At 39.3% G+C, this 14685-nt stretch overlaps 2 protein-coding genes across 3 annotated transcripts in view; one reads left to right on the forward strand and one right to left on the reverse strand.

The window, feature by feature from the left end:
* Positions 1-10108: 10108 nt before the first annotated feature.
* Positions 10109-14685, reverse strand: part of WRNIP1 (WRN helicase interacting protein 1) — a 29380-nt gene continuing 24803 nt past the window's right edge. For both annotated transcript variants that reach the window (XM_072603647.1, XM_072603646.1), the window contains 3 exons: positions 11944-12099; positions 10999-11078; positions 10109-10500 (listed from right to left, as the gene is read on the reverse strand). In XM_072603647.1, coding sequence (XP_072459748.1) covers positions 10225-10500; positions 10999-11078; positions 11944-12099 — 512 coding nt within the window. In that variant the 3' untranslated portion in view covers positions 10109-10224. The remainder of the gene's footprint in view (positions 10501-10998; positions 11079-11943; positions 12100-14685) is intronic.
* Positions 12098-14685, forward strand: part of MYLK4 (myosin light chain kinase family member 4) — a 173565-nt gene continuing 170977 nt past the window's right edge. Inside the window, exon 1 of the mRNA XM_072603649.1 lies at positions 12098-12571. The gene's annotated coding sequence lies outside the window, so the exon portion shown is untranslated. The remainder of the gene's footprint in view (positions 12572-14685) is intronic.

The raw sequence follows: 14685 nt of genomic DNA on the forward strand, positions 1-14685 counted from the left end.
TGGTGTAGTAGTGAAAAGGGCACTTGGACCAGGTTTGCTTCATATATCTTAGATTTACCAAATATTTGCCTTTGGTTAAGTTGCATCAATTTCTTTATCTGTAAAAATAGAGACAATAGTAATTGTACTGTTAAGCACTGTTCTGAGGAAAGTCCTTTTTTAAGGTGCAAAATCACTATGCAAATACAAATTGTTACTATTGTAAATTAGAGATCCTCAGAGCTATTTTATCCTCATTTCTCATTGGCCTTTCACTGGCAGAGGCACTTAATAGCTAGACCTAAGTTTTCTTCAGTCCTCAGAAGAAATTTTATAAAAAATGCTTTTAGTTATCCAGAAGGATATGGATAAAATGAAATGAATGAAATTAAGGTTATAGGATTTGATAATGTGTTTGTGTAAGGCTTGCAACAATTTTTTTTCTGCATTTCCTCCTTTTCTTCTCTTCCTTTCGGCATCATTATATTTACTTTGTTGAAAATAAGATAACTTCATGCTGTGGCCACTTTTCCTCATTAAAGCCTTCTCTCCTCCCTGGCCTGGACCCACCCTCACATCAGAAAATGCCCACTATGAAGTCATATGTATTGGACTGGGTTGCTTGTAAAAGAATTCCTAATACTCAGTTCCTTTCCTGTGGTATTTCATGTCAATTATAGAGCAGTGTTATCTATTGATGCAGTTTACATTAAGGTTTTCAAAATTTAATTGTGTTATACACCGTGGTACTTAAATATGGCTTGCTCATGTTCCTATGCATACATGTATATTTTAAAAACAAACCTAGTTGATTAAAGTCTTGGAAAGAGCAAGAGTGACAACAACAGTGGGAAAGGAGAAGGCATTAGCCTCCAGGGGGAAAGAGAGGTCACCTGGAGCAGGTGAATTTGAGTTGAGCCTTGAAGGAAGTCAGGGAAATTAAGTCAAAGGGAATGAGAGGGCAGAGCATTTCAGATATCAAGGACTCTGTGCAAAGTCTTGGAGATGGGAGATGGACCATGCAGGAGTGGGGAACCTGCCGCCTCAAGGTCATATGTGGCCCTCTAGGTCCCCTAGTGCAACCCTTTCACTGAATCCAAGTTTCGCAGAACAAATTCCTTTCATAAAAAGGTTTGTTCTGTAAAACTTGGACTCAGTCATTCACCCAAGGACCTAGAAGGCCACATGTGGTCTTGAGGCTGAAAGTTCCCTACCCCTGGATGGGGTTTGAGGGATTAAAAGTTAGGCCTTTATTACTTGTAGGTAGAGGGTGTGAAGGAGAGTTAAGTATAAGAAGACTTGGCAAGGTAGGAAGGGTCAGATTATGAAGTGTTTTAAACGTCCAACAAAGTTAAGTTATCAGTAACTCATAACCTTAGGAGATTTTAAAGTGAGCTGTCCATGGTCACTAAAGTAATATTTTTATCAAAATCAAGATTTGAACTCAGGTCTTCTTGATTTCAAAGCTCTAGGCACTACAACAGGTGACTTGTCTGGGACTCAGAATATAATGGCCAACTCAGGGATAGAATGTATATATAAATGATAAAAGCCATTTATTAAGAACTTACTATATGTCAGATATTGGCGATACAAATACAAAAGTGAAGACAGTCCTTGACCTCAAAGAGCTTACATTTTAAGAGGAGGACATAAACACATATAGAGAAGCGATGGTCTGGAAGGATGTTCTGGTTTGGAGAGTCTTTGGGGTGATGAGAGTAGATTGACACCCCCTTTCCCCAAGAGCAATGACCATTCCACAGCTGTGAAGTGGGATGGGGAGGAGGAGGGAGAAACAGTAAATCCAGTCAACTGCCAAGATGGCTGGAAGTGAGTGGAGTAAATGAAGTGAAACATGACTGGGGCCAAGCCTAGACGTAGTGGCCTATAAATGCATCATTTCTTTTGTCTCCTCTGGTAAACTGACAGGTTCTTCAGGCTCAAGACTATCTCCTTTTTACCTCTGTACCTCTATAGGCTAGCACGGTGCCTGCACTCTGAGGACACTAATATTTCCTGACTCAAAATGTTGCATACTTTCCTACCTCTGTGTTTTTTTTTTTATCTATGCCGTTACCTATAGATGGAATGCCATCGCCTTTCCTCTAACATCCTCGACATATTCCCACTCTACCTTCTATTCTCCTGGGGCAGCTAGGGAGAGTAGTAGACAGAGTACTAGGTCAGGAGTCAGAAAGACCTGAGTTCAAAACCAGTCTGTGTGGCCCTGGGCAAGTCACTTAAACCTCTGTTTGCCTCAGTTTCCTCATATGTAATAATAAGAGTACCTACTTCTTAGGGTTGTTATGAGGATCAAATAAAATAGTATTTATAAAGCCCCTGGATTCTGGTACATAGTAGGCACTATATAAATGTTATTGTTATTATTACTGAAATTCTATAAATTCTTTGAGGCCCAGATTCCAGTGCTTCCTTCCCTATGAAACTTTCCTTGTTTATCAGCCTCAGTCAGAAGTAGCTTCTTCTTTGACTTACTACTTAAAGCACTTTGCTTTATCTCTCATATCCCTACCATATTCCATGTTGTATCATAATTATATGTGGACATATCCCACTTCCCCTAAAAGATCCTAATTATCTATTATCTTAATATCTGTTATTCCCTAATAGATATTCGTCCTTGAAGGACTTATTTAGCTTTCTCTCATCCTCAGTGCCTAACGCAGCACCTTGAACAAAGGTGCTTCATAAATGTTTATTTACTGAATAGGTGACTTTCACTTATATCTCATTATTGTTATATTTTGTTTTATCCTTAAAGGTTAGAAGCCCTTAAAGGAAAGGATTATTAAAAATCATCCAGTTGTTTAAATTAACTAATCAAAGCAGTTGATGAACTGCCTTGTTTAGTAAGATGTTTGAGTGCTTTTAAAATTTTCACAATATGCTTTTCCCACCGTGCGTCCTTTCTACGAGGCTTTTGTTGTTTTGATAAAACTACATTCACAAGAAAATGACGCAATGAGGCTGCTAGAAGACTTCCTTCCATCAGCAGAGAAAAGTCAGGAGGAGCTTAATTCAAGCATGGCTCACATCTGACTCCTCGTGGTCAGAAACATGAAGCACAGAAGAGCTCTCATGAGAAGCCATCTGAATTACAAATTAAGTTTATCAAAACTTAAATTCTACAGAACTAAATGCTTAGTTTGCGGCTAAGTTCCATTTGAGGTGCAAAAATTTTATTCTGTATTATTTGTTGAACAATCTATGCCTTAAAAGGGAATAAACTAGCAAGAATATGAAGTTGTCAGGTTTCTATAAATGCAGATGACCCTCACGTAAGGGCCCTGAGAACGACCAGTAGCTCCCACCTCCTGAAAGCCTTCCCTCCACTTCAGTGCATAGCCACAAGAAGGAAGGTCACTTCTTTTTTTCTCAAATACTGTGACAAGGGACTACTGTCATAAGCCCCTGTATGGTCACAGTGTACATTAATGAAGCCCCAGAAATAGTTATGAGGCACATAAAAACATAAATAATGGGTGGGGGGAGAAGAGTTATTTCCATTGAAAAGTTCCTAAATGGGGCAATGTCCTGGATTTTTCTTACCTTTTTTTTAAATATTGTATCTTGCCACCTTAGACCGCTAGATGATGGTTCCAGCTGTCCACTCAAACCATTTTTTTTCCATCTTCCCTACAGCTGTGCTGTTTATGAGGCCTCCAGAGATCAAGTTCTGGGGCACTTAATCCCCTCAGGTTTGGAGCTTTCACCCTGGAGCCCAGCTGTTCAGATCAGTGAGTTCAAGGAGTGCAAATTCTCACAGCCCACTCTAATTAGCCTGCCCCCACACTACTCCCAGACTACCAGACTAGGAGTCCAGCTGTCCACTCCATCATCTTCTTACCATCTGCCAAACACCCACTCTTCTAGTTCTCTGAATTGTAATCAAATCACTACTACTATTGCTTCTGGAAAAAGCATGCCAATCAATTTTATATACCTCTATATAGCTGTATAGCTTCCCTCACTCTCCTGATGACTTGTGGGATCAAAACAGCCTTCTCTGGCCACCCCTGCCCCCATTAGAATTTAATTCATCAAAGGCAGGAACAATCTTGATTTTGCATTTGCAGTTCCAATACTTAACATTCGGCAAGTATTCTATAATTGTTTTTCTTATACTCATTCATTATTCTGCTGATTTCTTGATTTTAACATTGTTTTTCAGCTCCCATATGGCAGTACTGACAATAAGATACTTATGTTTAATCCATACTTAAATTGCAAGTTCCTTGAGAGCGGGACCTGCTTTCTATATTCATTTCTTTCAGAAATAACATTTTTAAAAAAAATTGAAAGTAACATGTTGAATCTATTATATGCTTTTTTCTTTTTAATTTTTTGGTCATTTTAAACTTCAGTACGAAAAGATAAAAAAAGGACATTTCCATGTACATAGCACAATATAAAAAGAATCAAAATAGAACCATGAATTTCCATTTCACGCTGTTTCCTTTTTTTGAAAAAAACTATGTAATAAATACTACGCATCATTTTCAAAGCTACCTTAGTTTCTTTTCTATGCTTCCTTCTAGGTTTTCTTTGGTATTTTTTTCCCTCCACTTCCTCTGCAACCCTACCTTAGAGAGAGGGCTACGTTTAGATACGAGCATGCGCATGCGCACACACACACACACACACACACACACACACACACACACACACACACACACACACACACACACACACACACACACACACAGTAAGACCATATACTACATACTTCTATTTATCAGTTCTTTCTCTGGACCATGGAAAGCACCTTCCTTCATATGTCCTTTGTAGTTCATTTGCATATTTATAATACTCAAGAAGATTTAGTCATTCAAAGTTGTTCTTAGAACAATATTGCTGTTACCGTGTACAATGTTCTCCTGGTTCTGCTCATGTCACTTCATTATTTCATGCAAGTCTTTCCATGTTTTTCTAAAATCAATCTGCTCATCAACTTTTATAGCACAGTCATATATCACAATTTGTTTAGTCATTCCCCAATTCACAGGCATCCTTCAAATTTCCAATTCTTTGCCAACACAAAGAAAGTTGTGAATATTTTAGCGCCTATAGGTTCTTTTCTTTTTCCCCTAAATCACCTTGGGAAACAGACCTCATAGTGATATTGCTGGATCAAAGGGTAGATGGTTTTGGTAATTCTTTGGGCATAATTCCAGATTGTTCTCCAAAATCATTGAATCAGTTCACAGCTCCACCAACAATATATCAGTGTCCTAATTTTTCCACATCCCAGAGATATAATATTTTAAGGGAGAGAACATTGGACTTCAAGAAATCTAAATTTAAGTCCTTGCTTTGTCCCTCACCTCTAATCACTCTTAATTTCCTTATCTTTAAAACTGGAGATAATTATAATAAAAACTCATATGTAGTACTTTAAGGTTTACAAAGTTATTTCCTACCACAACAATATGAGATGGAAAAGTTTAAATATTCTAAACTAAGGCTCTGAGAGGTTGTAACTTGCCTCTCCTTCCCCTCCCTCCCTTCTGCCCTCCAGCAATAGACAAACCCCCGTTACACATCTGTTAGCAGATTGAAGCTGGATTTCACTGCACTAAGTTTTTACTTTCTTGTCTTGTGCCTCAGAGGCTTTAGAGACTTTTGTGAGGATTTGTGAGTGAGATGATGGATATAAAACATTTTGAAAACTTTAAAGTTATCAATAAATATATGCAATTATTATAAACTATGGGTTACAACTATCATTAATGATGTTCCTGTGAAAGAATAGGTTCTAGAAATTTCATGTTGCAAAAAACTCACTGGTAGCTAATTAGATACTACTTAAATTTGATACTATAATCTAAAAAAAGAATAGCAACCATTTTCATTTTTTAGCTCCTCATAACTATCCATTTCCATTTGGCTCAATATTTCCTAATGTTACTCCTTTAAATTCAGAAATGAAGAAAACTAGGAACAAGAACTTCAATTCTCAAGAGCAAAGTTTTTAAAGACTCTAGCCATTGCCTTGTCCTGAATCTATACATGATCAGCAATGTAATATCTATTGGCTAAGTTTCTATTTGGAAGGGTAATCCCTATTTGCTAAATTCCATTGTAAAGAGGCAAGGGGTCTGATTTATTCTCGGAGGAATGTTGGCTTACTTTCTCGGCCGTTTCCTAAATTTTGGCCAACCTCCACACAAACTTATTACAGTATGTGCCACATTGAAGGTGTCGAGTTTCTGCTCTGGAGCAGGGTGGCATTTTACCAGAACAGCCTTGTATAGGTGTCAGCAGCAATTCTGCTGAGATTCAGAAATGACTTACAGGTAAATTATTTTAACTATATTTTCAGTAGTAGAAAGCTGGAACTCCAACCTGTAAGCTTATCAACTACCTTATATTTGCATAAAAAGCACTTTATAATATTCTGCCTTGTAAATTTATCTTATTTGATGCTCACTAAAATCTGGTGAGGTAAGCAAGGCAAATACAGTACTATTCTGATGCTATGGGTGAAAAAACGAAGGCTCAGGTTGAGTGATTTGTCTAAGGGAAGACGGCTATTAAGTCATAGCTATTATTCAATCATTTTTCAGTCATATCTGACTCTTGGTGATCCCATTTGGAGTTTTTTGGCAAAAATGCTGGAGTGATTTGCCCCTTCCCTCTCTGGCTCATTTTACAGGTGAAAAAACTGGGGCAAAAGGGGTTAAGTGACTTGCCCAGGGTCACACAGCTAGTAAGTGTCTCAGGCCAGATTTGAACTGAGGAAAATGAGCCTTCCTGACTCCAGACCTGTCATCTATCCTCTGTGCCACCTAGCTGCCCCACCTTAAGTAAGTTAGACTCAATTTCAGGTCTATGGATTCTAAATCCACAGTCTTTGCCTAGTCCCACACTGCTTTTGTATCCCCACTCCTGATTATTAAAAACAAGTACAAAACTTCTCCTAAGGAAGACCCAATTTCTGTAGCAAGAAACTCTTACCTATCTGGAATCTCCAAATGCCTGCTTGGACTTGTGGGTGGGTGGGTGGGTTACAATTCAGAAACTGCTAAGAAAGGTGTAAAAAGACATCTGGTAGAGACAAGTAATCTTGTGAATAAGAATGAGACTGGAGGTCTCCCTTAAGCCACAAACATGTGGGGAAGCCACCTTCAACATGTCTCTTGATTCCTAGCACCTGCAATGCTGGAGACTATTGACAATGGACTCATCTTTAGAAACATCATTCTCCTTCCTTGCTTGAGCTGAGATCTTCTCTTACTCCAGTTAAAGAAGTCATTTACTCTGGTGCATGCATCTCTTCTAGTATCATTTCCTCAATTTCTGCTTATTACTTACTTTGATAGTGAGGTTTACTACTTGGTTAGTAGTCATGACCTTCTTTTTATAACCAGTTTGACGGGAGGGAACAGTCAGATCTTAGCCTTAGGAAAATCACTTTGATGGCTGAATGGAGGATGGATTAGAGGGAGGAGACTTGAGCAGGCAGATAGATCCACCTGCAGGCTATTGGACAGTCCAGGTATGTGGTGATGAGGCCATGGTAGAGGACAGGAGTCCTGGTCCAGAGAGGCTAATCATGCCAATAAGAAGGTATAACCTGTTGTTCAGATTGTCTATTAATAAAACATTCATCTGTGTGTGAAAATCCACTAACCAGAAACACAGCAGAGAGCAAAGGAAGGGGAAACACAGAAAATACATTGGTGGAATCAGTATAAACAATCTCTACTTGGGTTTAAGAAGGCCTGCATGAATACAGAATAGAAATGGGTTGGGAAATAGGGCTAGAAAGTTCATGGGGGAAAATGACTGACCTATTGAACGACAAGTTCCATTAGTAAGTGATGTAGTGGGCACAAGAACTAATGTAGTCCTGCTCTGCTTTAAGAGAAATAAGAATATTGAGGGCCCCCCCCTCTTCTCATACTTATAAAATTGCTTTTTGGAACGTTTTAAGAACCATTAATGGCATATGCCTCTACCTCTACAAGAACAATAGATGCTCATCAAAGGTTTTGCTAAAATCTAGGTCCACATCTACGTAACATCATTTCCCTGATATACAACTTTTACAAGCCTGTGCAAAACCCCCAAAAGCAGGCCAGTTTGGCATGCAACCTGTTCGTGATGAAGCCATGCTATAATAAGGTGGCCACAACTGTGAAAAGCCTTGAGACCACACCACTTGTCAGAATGTTACAGAGGGAATTCCTAATTTCAGAATGAGTTGGACTCAGTATCTAAGGTTCCTCTGATTTGAAGATTTTCACTGGGGCTGTTTCTCATCTTTAAAACTTGGTGATTACCCTAAATGATCTCTGAGGACCCATCTAAAATTCTATGACATGCGATAAATCAATTTCTTAGTTTCAACTAAGCTGTCACCATCATCAGATAGTAGTATCTTCCAGTAAACAGTACTATTTAAATTTTATGTTTCAAAGTTGCCTTTTGAGAACAGGGACCCACTCAAAAAATGTTTTCACATAATAAACATAAAACTGAGGAATGAGGTCTCCCTTCAACTAGCCAAGGATAGTCCTTCACTCTAACATCTTTCATTCTTCTCCTATTGTTGTAATAATTATATTAATTCAATAAGAGCAGCCACCAGATGTGTCCTAACTGGCTAAGCCAACTAGTGGCTAGCCAGTGATGTTTGGGTGTCCTATTTTCCATTAACTAAAATATTCCAAATAGTTTGTTCATGTAACTCTTTTGGTCTTGACATACACTGATGGAACCCATAAAAATAAAAAGGCAACTGAAAATGTTTTTTTGGTTCAAAATTTCTAAGTATTTTCATAGTTTCACATAAAAAACATTTGAATACACCTATTGCCACAACCATGCTGCCTACTCAGGCTTTCATCCTCACCTTACCATCTCCTTCAAAGGAAACCTTGGATTGTATATCCCAGGAAAGCCAGGCTCTGAAAGGTGAGCTTTCACTTTATCTTGTTCAAAGCTAGGTTTTTCCATACTACTTCCCAACCATTCCCATACCATGTCACTCCCTTGCCTCCACCTAGGACCTTTCAGCTCCCCTTTATATATAAATTGTCTTCCCATACTAAAATGTAAACTCCCTGAAGGCATGCACTAACTTGTTTGATGGTATTTACGTCCCTAGTGCCCCAACATAGTGAATATTTAATGCTACATCTATTTGTTGTCATATTTAATAATGTGAATGGGAAAAATATCACAACTTCACAGTTCTCTCAAGGAAACATTTTTTCTTCTTCTTTTTCCCCCACATGCAGAACACGCAGGGGTTCCCTAGAACACAATTCATCTACAATTCCAAACCCCTCCTCTGCAGGTGAGTGACTGCTGCCCATCACAACTGTGCTATCCATCTAGGTGCTCCGCTTGCCATCTCTACCGCAGAGCACTTGGCACTCACATCCTGGCTCTCCATGATCCCTCCATCAGGGCACAGACAAAGAGACAAGTTGAAGGCTTGTTAAATGAGCTGGTTTCATAGTTTGTTTCCCCATCAATGTTGCAGTTTTTTGATGTCTTTCATATCTGAAGGCCTACCATTCCCCTAAAAGAAGGTATTTAGATCAGAACACCAGAGTTTGGGCTCTCCATACTGTTTTATTTTACTTAGCCTTAGCCTTTGTCACAGCTTTTAACCAGTAAACAAAATATTGACAAAAAAATCCCTCTCTAGTTGTATCATTTATGGGTCAATGAAAAGGGAAAATAAAGATACAAGAATACTTTGAAATAGCTTTATTGGTTCATAAGACCTTTCCATATAAAAAAAATACTTAAAACACTATGCGGTATTAAATTGTAATTATTTTTTTCTTAACAGTTAAAATTACCCAGAATATACACTTTTAAAAAAGGAAAACAACTATAGTACTACTGAACTGAATTACAAAATGAGTTTGCAACTTAAATACCCTGACAGAATAGCTAACTCCTTACTGACACATTCACTCATTGCACATTGCTGCCAGTTCCTTTCCTTAGCATTGCTTTGCAGAGTACAAATGAACAGCACTTCAAGGTCAGGCATTTGGTCATGGAAGTAATTCTGCCTTCCATTTGAAGGAGTTAAAATCCTGGCACAAACTGTTGATAATTTAACCATCCCCCACCCTCCCACCCTCCCAATCAGGCAATTAACTAAAAAAAAAAAAAAAAAAAAAAATTCAGGGGCTCTTCCTTCTCAGCCCTCCCTAGAAAAACACCACACCTTTTACTTGTACCACATCTTAAAGTTCAGCATCGTTTTTGCTTAAAGAAGTCTATTCCTCTTAGTTCTTCAGGCAGATATTCCTGTTCCACGGGATCCTTGTAGGAAGGATTATATTTGTAGCCTTTACCATAGCCCAAGTCCTTCATGAGCCTGGTGGGTGCATTCCTCAGATGCATCGGGACAGGCGGAAGGGGACCCTGGTGGTTTCTCAAGCAGGCTTTGACATTGTTGTAGGCGTTGTACACTTCAATAGATTTTGGGGCTCTGGCAAAATAAACCACACACTGTGCTAGAAGGACCTGTGGAGAAGCACAACGCAGAAGAGAGAGCATCATGACTTAGGGTTAGGTTGTTTTAGAATACAACAGCTAGGTGGCACAGAGTACAAAACCTAGAATTATGAAGACCTGAGTTCAAATCCAGCCTCAGCACAGACAAGTCACTTAACCCTGTTTGTCTCAGTTTCCTCATCTGTAAAATGAGGTGGAGAAGGAAATGGCAATCTATTGCAGTATCTTTGCCAAGAAAATTTCAAATGAGGCCATGAAAAGTCAGACATGACTAACCAACTAAATGACAACAACATATTAGTATATCTGTTTTTCAAAATCCATTAATTACATTATCATAAAATTCCCTCCACCCTGAAGTGATGTAATTATCCCTCTTTTAAAAAAATAAATTAGTTAATGGAAAATCACAATCCAAGTAGCTTATTAAGACTATACATAGCAAAGAGAATTCATATTTATACCCAGGAAGGCAAAGAACACAAAACAAATTACTGATTATCGTACCTCACATTCTGGCATCCCTATAAAATGACAGCCCTGGTAAGCAGCCACTGCTTGAGTCAGTGCAGAAGGATCTGCCAGGCCTGTAATATAACCAAACCAACAAAGAGAAAGTTGGTAAAATGACCACAGTTTATTATGGAAACAAGTGTTACTTCTATGAGGGAAGCTCTAACACTTGAGGCCCCCAGGGCATGACACACTAGCTGTCTTTACCTTTTTCTCTGTCGAAGGCAGAACACAAAGTAAGAGCACTTGATGGAAAGAAACCTCCTCAAACTAACTCATGACATTTATCAATCTCCATGCATGCTCTCTTCCTACAGAGTTCTCCCATTCAGTGAATATTTGTACATCTGTTGTGTGGAATCCACTTTTTACTATTTATGTGCTTAAACCCCACAGCCAGATTTTTATAGACTAACCCCCAGAAATTAAGATAATATAATATATTCAATAAATTGGTAACTAATGGCTTGTATAAAATGACAAGGATGGATAAATTTGAGAAAAACCCACGAGCAACAGTCTGCTAAGACCACAGCTGGAACAGTTTTTCTAAGTCTGGTCCATCCCAATATTTGAGATTCTGTATTCCTATTCTAGGAGTTGCCTAATAGCAACTCAATTCAATCCAACAAACATTTATTATACACTTACGGTGTGACACACTCCCTGCCCCCAGGAATTCATATTCCTGAATACAAATCCACAAGTATTTATGGGCTCCTATACTCTAAAGAGCTGCAGAAATTACTGGAATAAAAAATAACAAATACAAAGTAAAAGTACTTTAACACAAAATGAATGTTTATGTATCATTTTAAAATCCCCCCCATTCTCTCCTCCCTCCTGACAGTACAATGATCCAAACAGTTTTGGCTAAAAACTGCTTGAGGATTGAAGATATCAAGAAGAAGGGCTGTGGGTCCATCCCATCATGCTCACCTATGTCTTCACTGGCAAATCTCACCAGTCTCCTGGCTACATACAGTGGGTCCTCACCACCTTCAAGCATTCGAGCAAGCCAGTAGAGTGAAGCATTCTGGTCTGAGCCACGCATGGATTTATGAAGCGCAGAGATACAGTTATAATGCTCTTCTCCTGGACATCAGAAGAAAAAACACATGAAAGATAAGGGAGAAGATAAAACCATAAGGCTCACAAGCAGATAAACAAATCCATAAATAAATATCAACTGGCTGATGATCATGCTTTCAGTAACAGTAAGCTAATGAGAAAAGCCTAAGGAAAATAAGGTTGACAGCTGTTCTCTAAAGTGAGGGTGCATACTCAGACTGTATCGTGGTTAAATGGGCAAGATGGTGCAAATACCACTGATGTGGCATCTTGGGATGTGCTTGAGGTCACATGACCTCTTGGAGGGTGTACTTCTTTGGTAATTCCAGCTCTTCTCACTTCTACCTCCTACTCCCACTCAGGGAAGGTGGATGCGATGGGAATTTCTGAGAATATCTCAAGTGTCTACACAGAGGTAGGAGAAAACATTCTTTTGGAAAGGTATCCTTGAAGCAGTAACTACAGATCTGTCGACATCTACTACCTATATCTGGAGGTAAGGGGCGAGGGGAGGGCAATCCCAATGCTTTAGCTTTACTACTGGTTACTACTTTACGGCTAAAGGAAATGCTGTAAGTGCTGTGCCTGCCTTGGATGTAGAGTTGGTGATCATGATGGGAATCAGAGGGGCAAGATTAGTGCTGCCCATGCACTCTTAAGTACTCCCTTTCCTCCAAGTTTTCTTTAAAATGTGTGTGTGGGGGAGGTGGGGAAGGATGCAATAGATACCTACACCCAATACCATGATGCTGGGAGCTCCAATACAGCAGTATCTTACAGAAGAACTCTTTTACTCTGGGCATTGTGAAGATATCTTACTAACCTTCTTTGTATTATTTCCCTAAAGTATGGTATCATGGAAAAATAACCTTCTTTGGAGCCAGAGGAGCAGGGTTCAAATCTAGACTCTCCCATTTACTACCTGTGTGATTTTGGGCAAGTAATTTAATTTCTCTGGCCCTTCTTTATTTCTAAAATAAAAGAGTTGTACTAAAGGATGTGTCAGTACTAAACTTGTGAATATCTGCAGAAAGAATTAAGAAAATAACACTGTATAGATCTTTGAAGCTTACATGTATTATCTGATCCTGCAGAAGTATACAGCCCTAAGGCCTCACTTATGTTATAAAAGCATTAAGAAAAAATATATCAGTGTCTTTTAGAGCACAAACTGAGGCCTTGGTGCTTTAAATTTCCACAATCAATCCTATGACCATTTTTTCTAAGATCTATAGACATTTGTAAAATACATTCCAGGAAAAGAAAAATAAGCCACAGATCAATAGGAACTTACAGCTAGCTAAGAAAGCTTTAGCAAAGAGGCTGTGGAATTTGTAAAGCAGTCCCCTCTTGTATATTGTATTATCCTGACTGTGCATGCAGAAGGGTGTTCTACAACACTACCCACAGGAGAATGCAGCCAGCTATTTTTAAGAGTGTTAAGAGTGTGATCCCTTCAAGGGAGGCACCTGGCATGCTCCCATCATGAGGCCAGCACAAACAATGTGCCTGTGTTCTCCTCCCCATAGCATATGAGCCCCAGAAACAAATCCCGGCAGCTGAAATCCCTGGTAAGGAGATACTTAGTCTTTTTTGGTTAAGTAAGAGGGCCTTCAATAAGACACTGGGCTCTGTCAAAAGGAAAAGGGCAGTCAGGCTGACCAGAGAAAGAGAACTCAATATCCTCTGATCTGAGAGCAGGGCTAAGGCAAGTAAATAATTTTCTCCTCAACTATCAGGTTACTGCGAACAATCCAAGATGATCACTTATCCCAGGTGGAACTGGACTTTTCCCATGACATGATTTAGATCTGAGCATCAAGAAGACTTGCGGAGAAAGTTAGTGTCCTAGGCTAAATTCAGATGGCTCTTTCACACTTTCTCTAGTCTATCAACACAGCACTTCATGCTCTGTACTCTTCGTTCCAAAAACAAAGCCTTACCAAAAGCTCCTTGTAAAGACCACTCGGCCAAGGAGACAGGGTGGTGTAGAGGAATACTGTCCACACAGAACCAGTCTAATCCCTCCTTCACATGCAGGCAGCTAGGATGTGCTCCATCCAAGTCTTCTCTGGGCTAAAGATGCCCAGTTCTTCCAACCAAGCTTTGTATGTCATGACATACGTTCTGGCTGCCTCTCCTCTAAGCACTCTCTGGCTTATCAAGTCCTTCAAAACTACAGTCTCTAGAGCTGACCACACAATACCAGAGGAGAAGTGGGAAGGGCAGAGGGCAGTAAACTGTGTTCTCCTCTTCTCCAAAGTATTACGAGTCCAAGTAACAAATCCCAGCAGCTGAACTCCTGGGTAAGGAGATACTTAGTCACCTCTCTATTACTCTAAGCTATGACTCTCCTAAATTGGCCCCAAAGCACATTCAGTTTTTCTGGCTGCTATACACTACACTGCTGACTCATATTGAGCTTGTGGTCCCCTGAAACTCTTCCATGCCATGAGTAAGTACCAGGACAAGATTAGAGAACAAGGCTTTGGGGTTTACTCTCCTAAAATGTCTATTTACACCAGCAGATAAGTATGACATTGACCTCTATACTATCATTTCCTGCCTTGAAATTTCAACCAAAGTTGAAACACACTCAGGTCTGATTCT

The sequence above is a fragment of the Notamacropus eugenii genome, chromosome 4 (assembly GCF_028372415.1).
Source record: "Notamacropus eugenii isolate mMacEug1 chromosome 4, mMacEug1.pri_v2, whole genome shotgun sequence".
NCBI classification, from domain to species: domain Eukaryota; kingdom Metazoa; phylum Chordata; class Mammalia; order Diprotodontia; family Macropodidae; genus Notamacropus; species Notamacropus eugenii.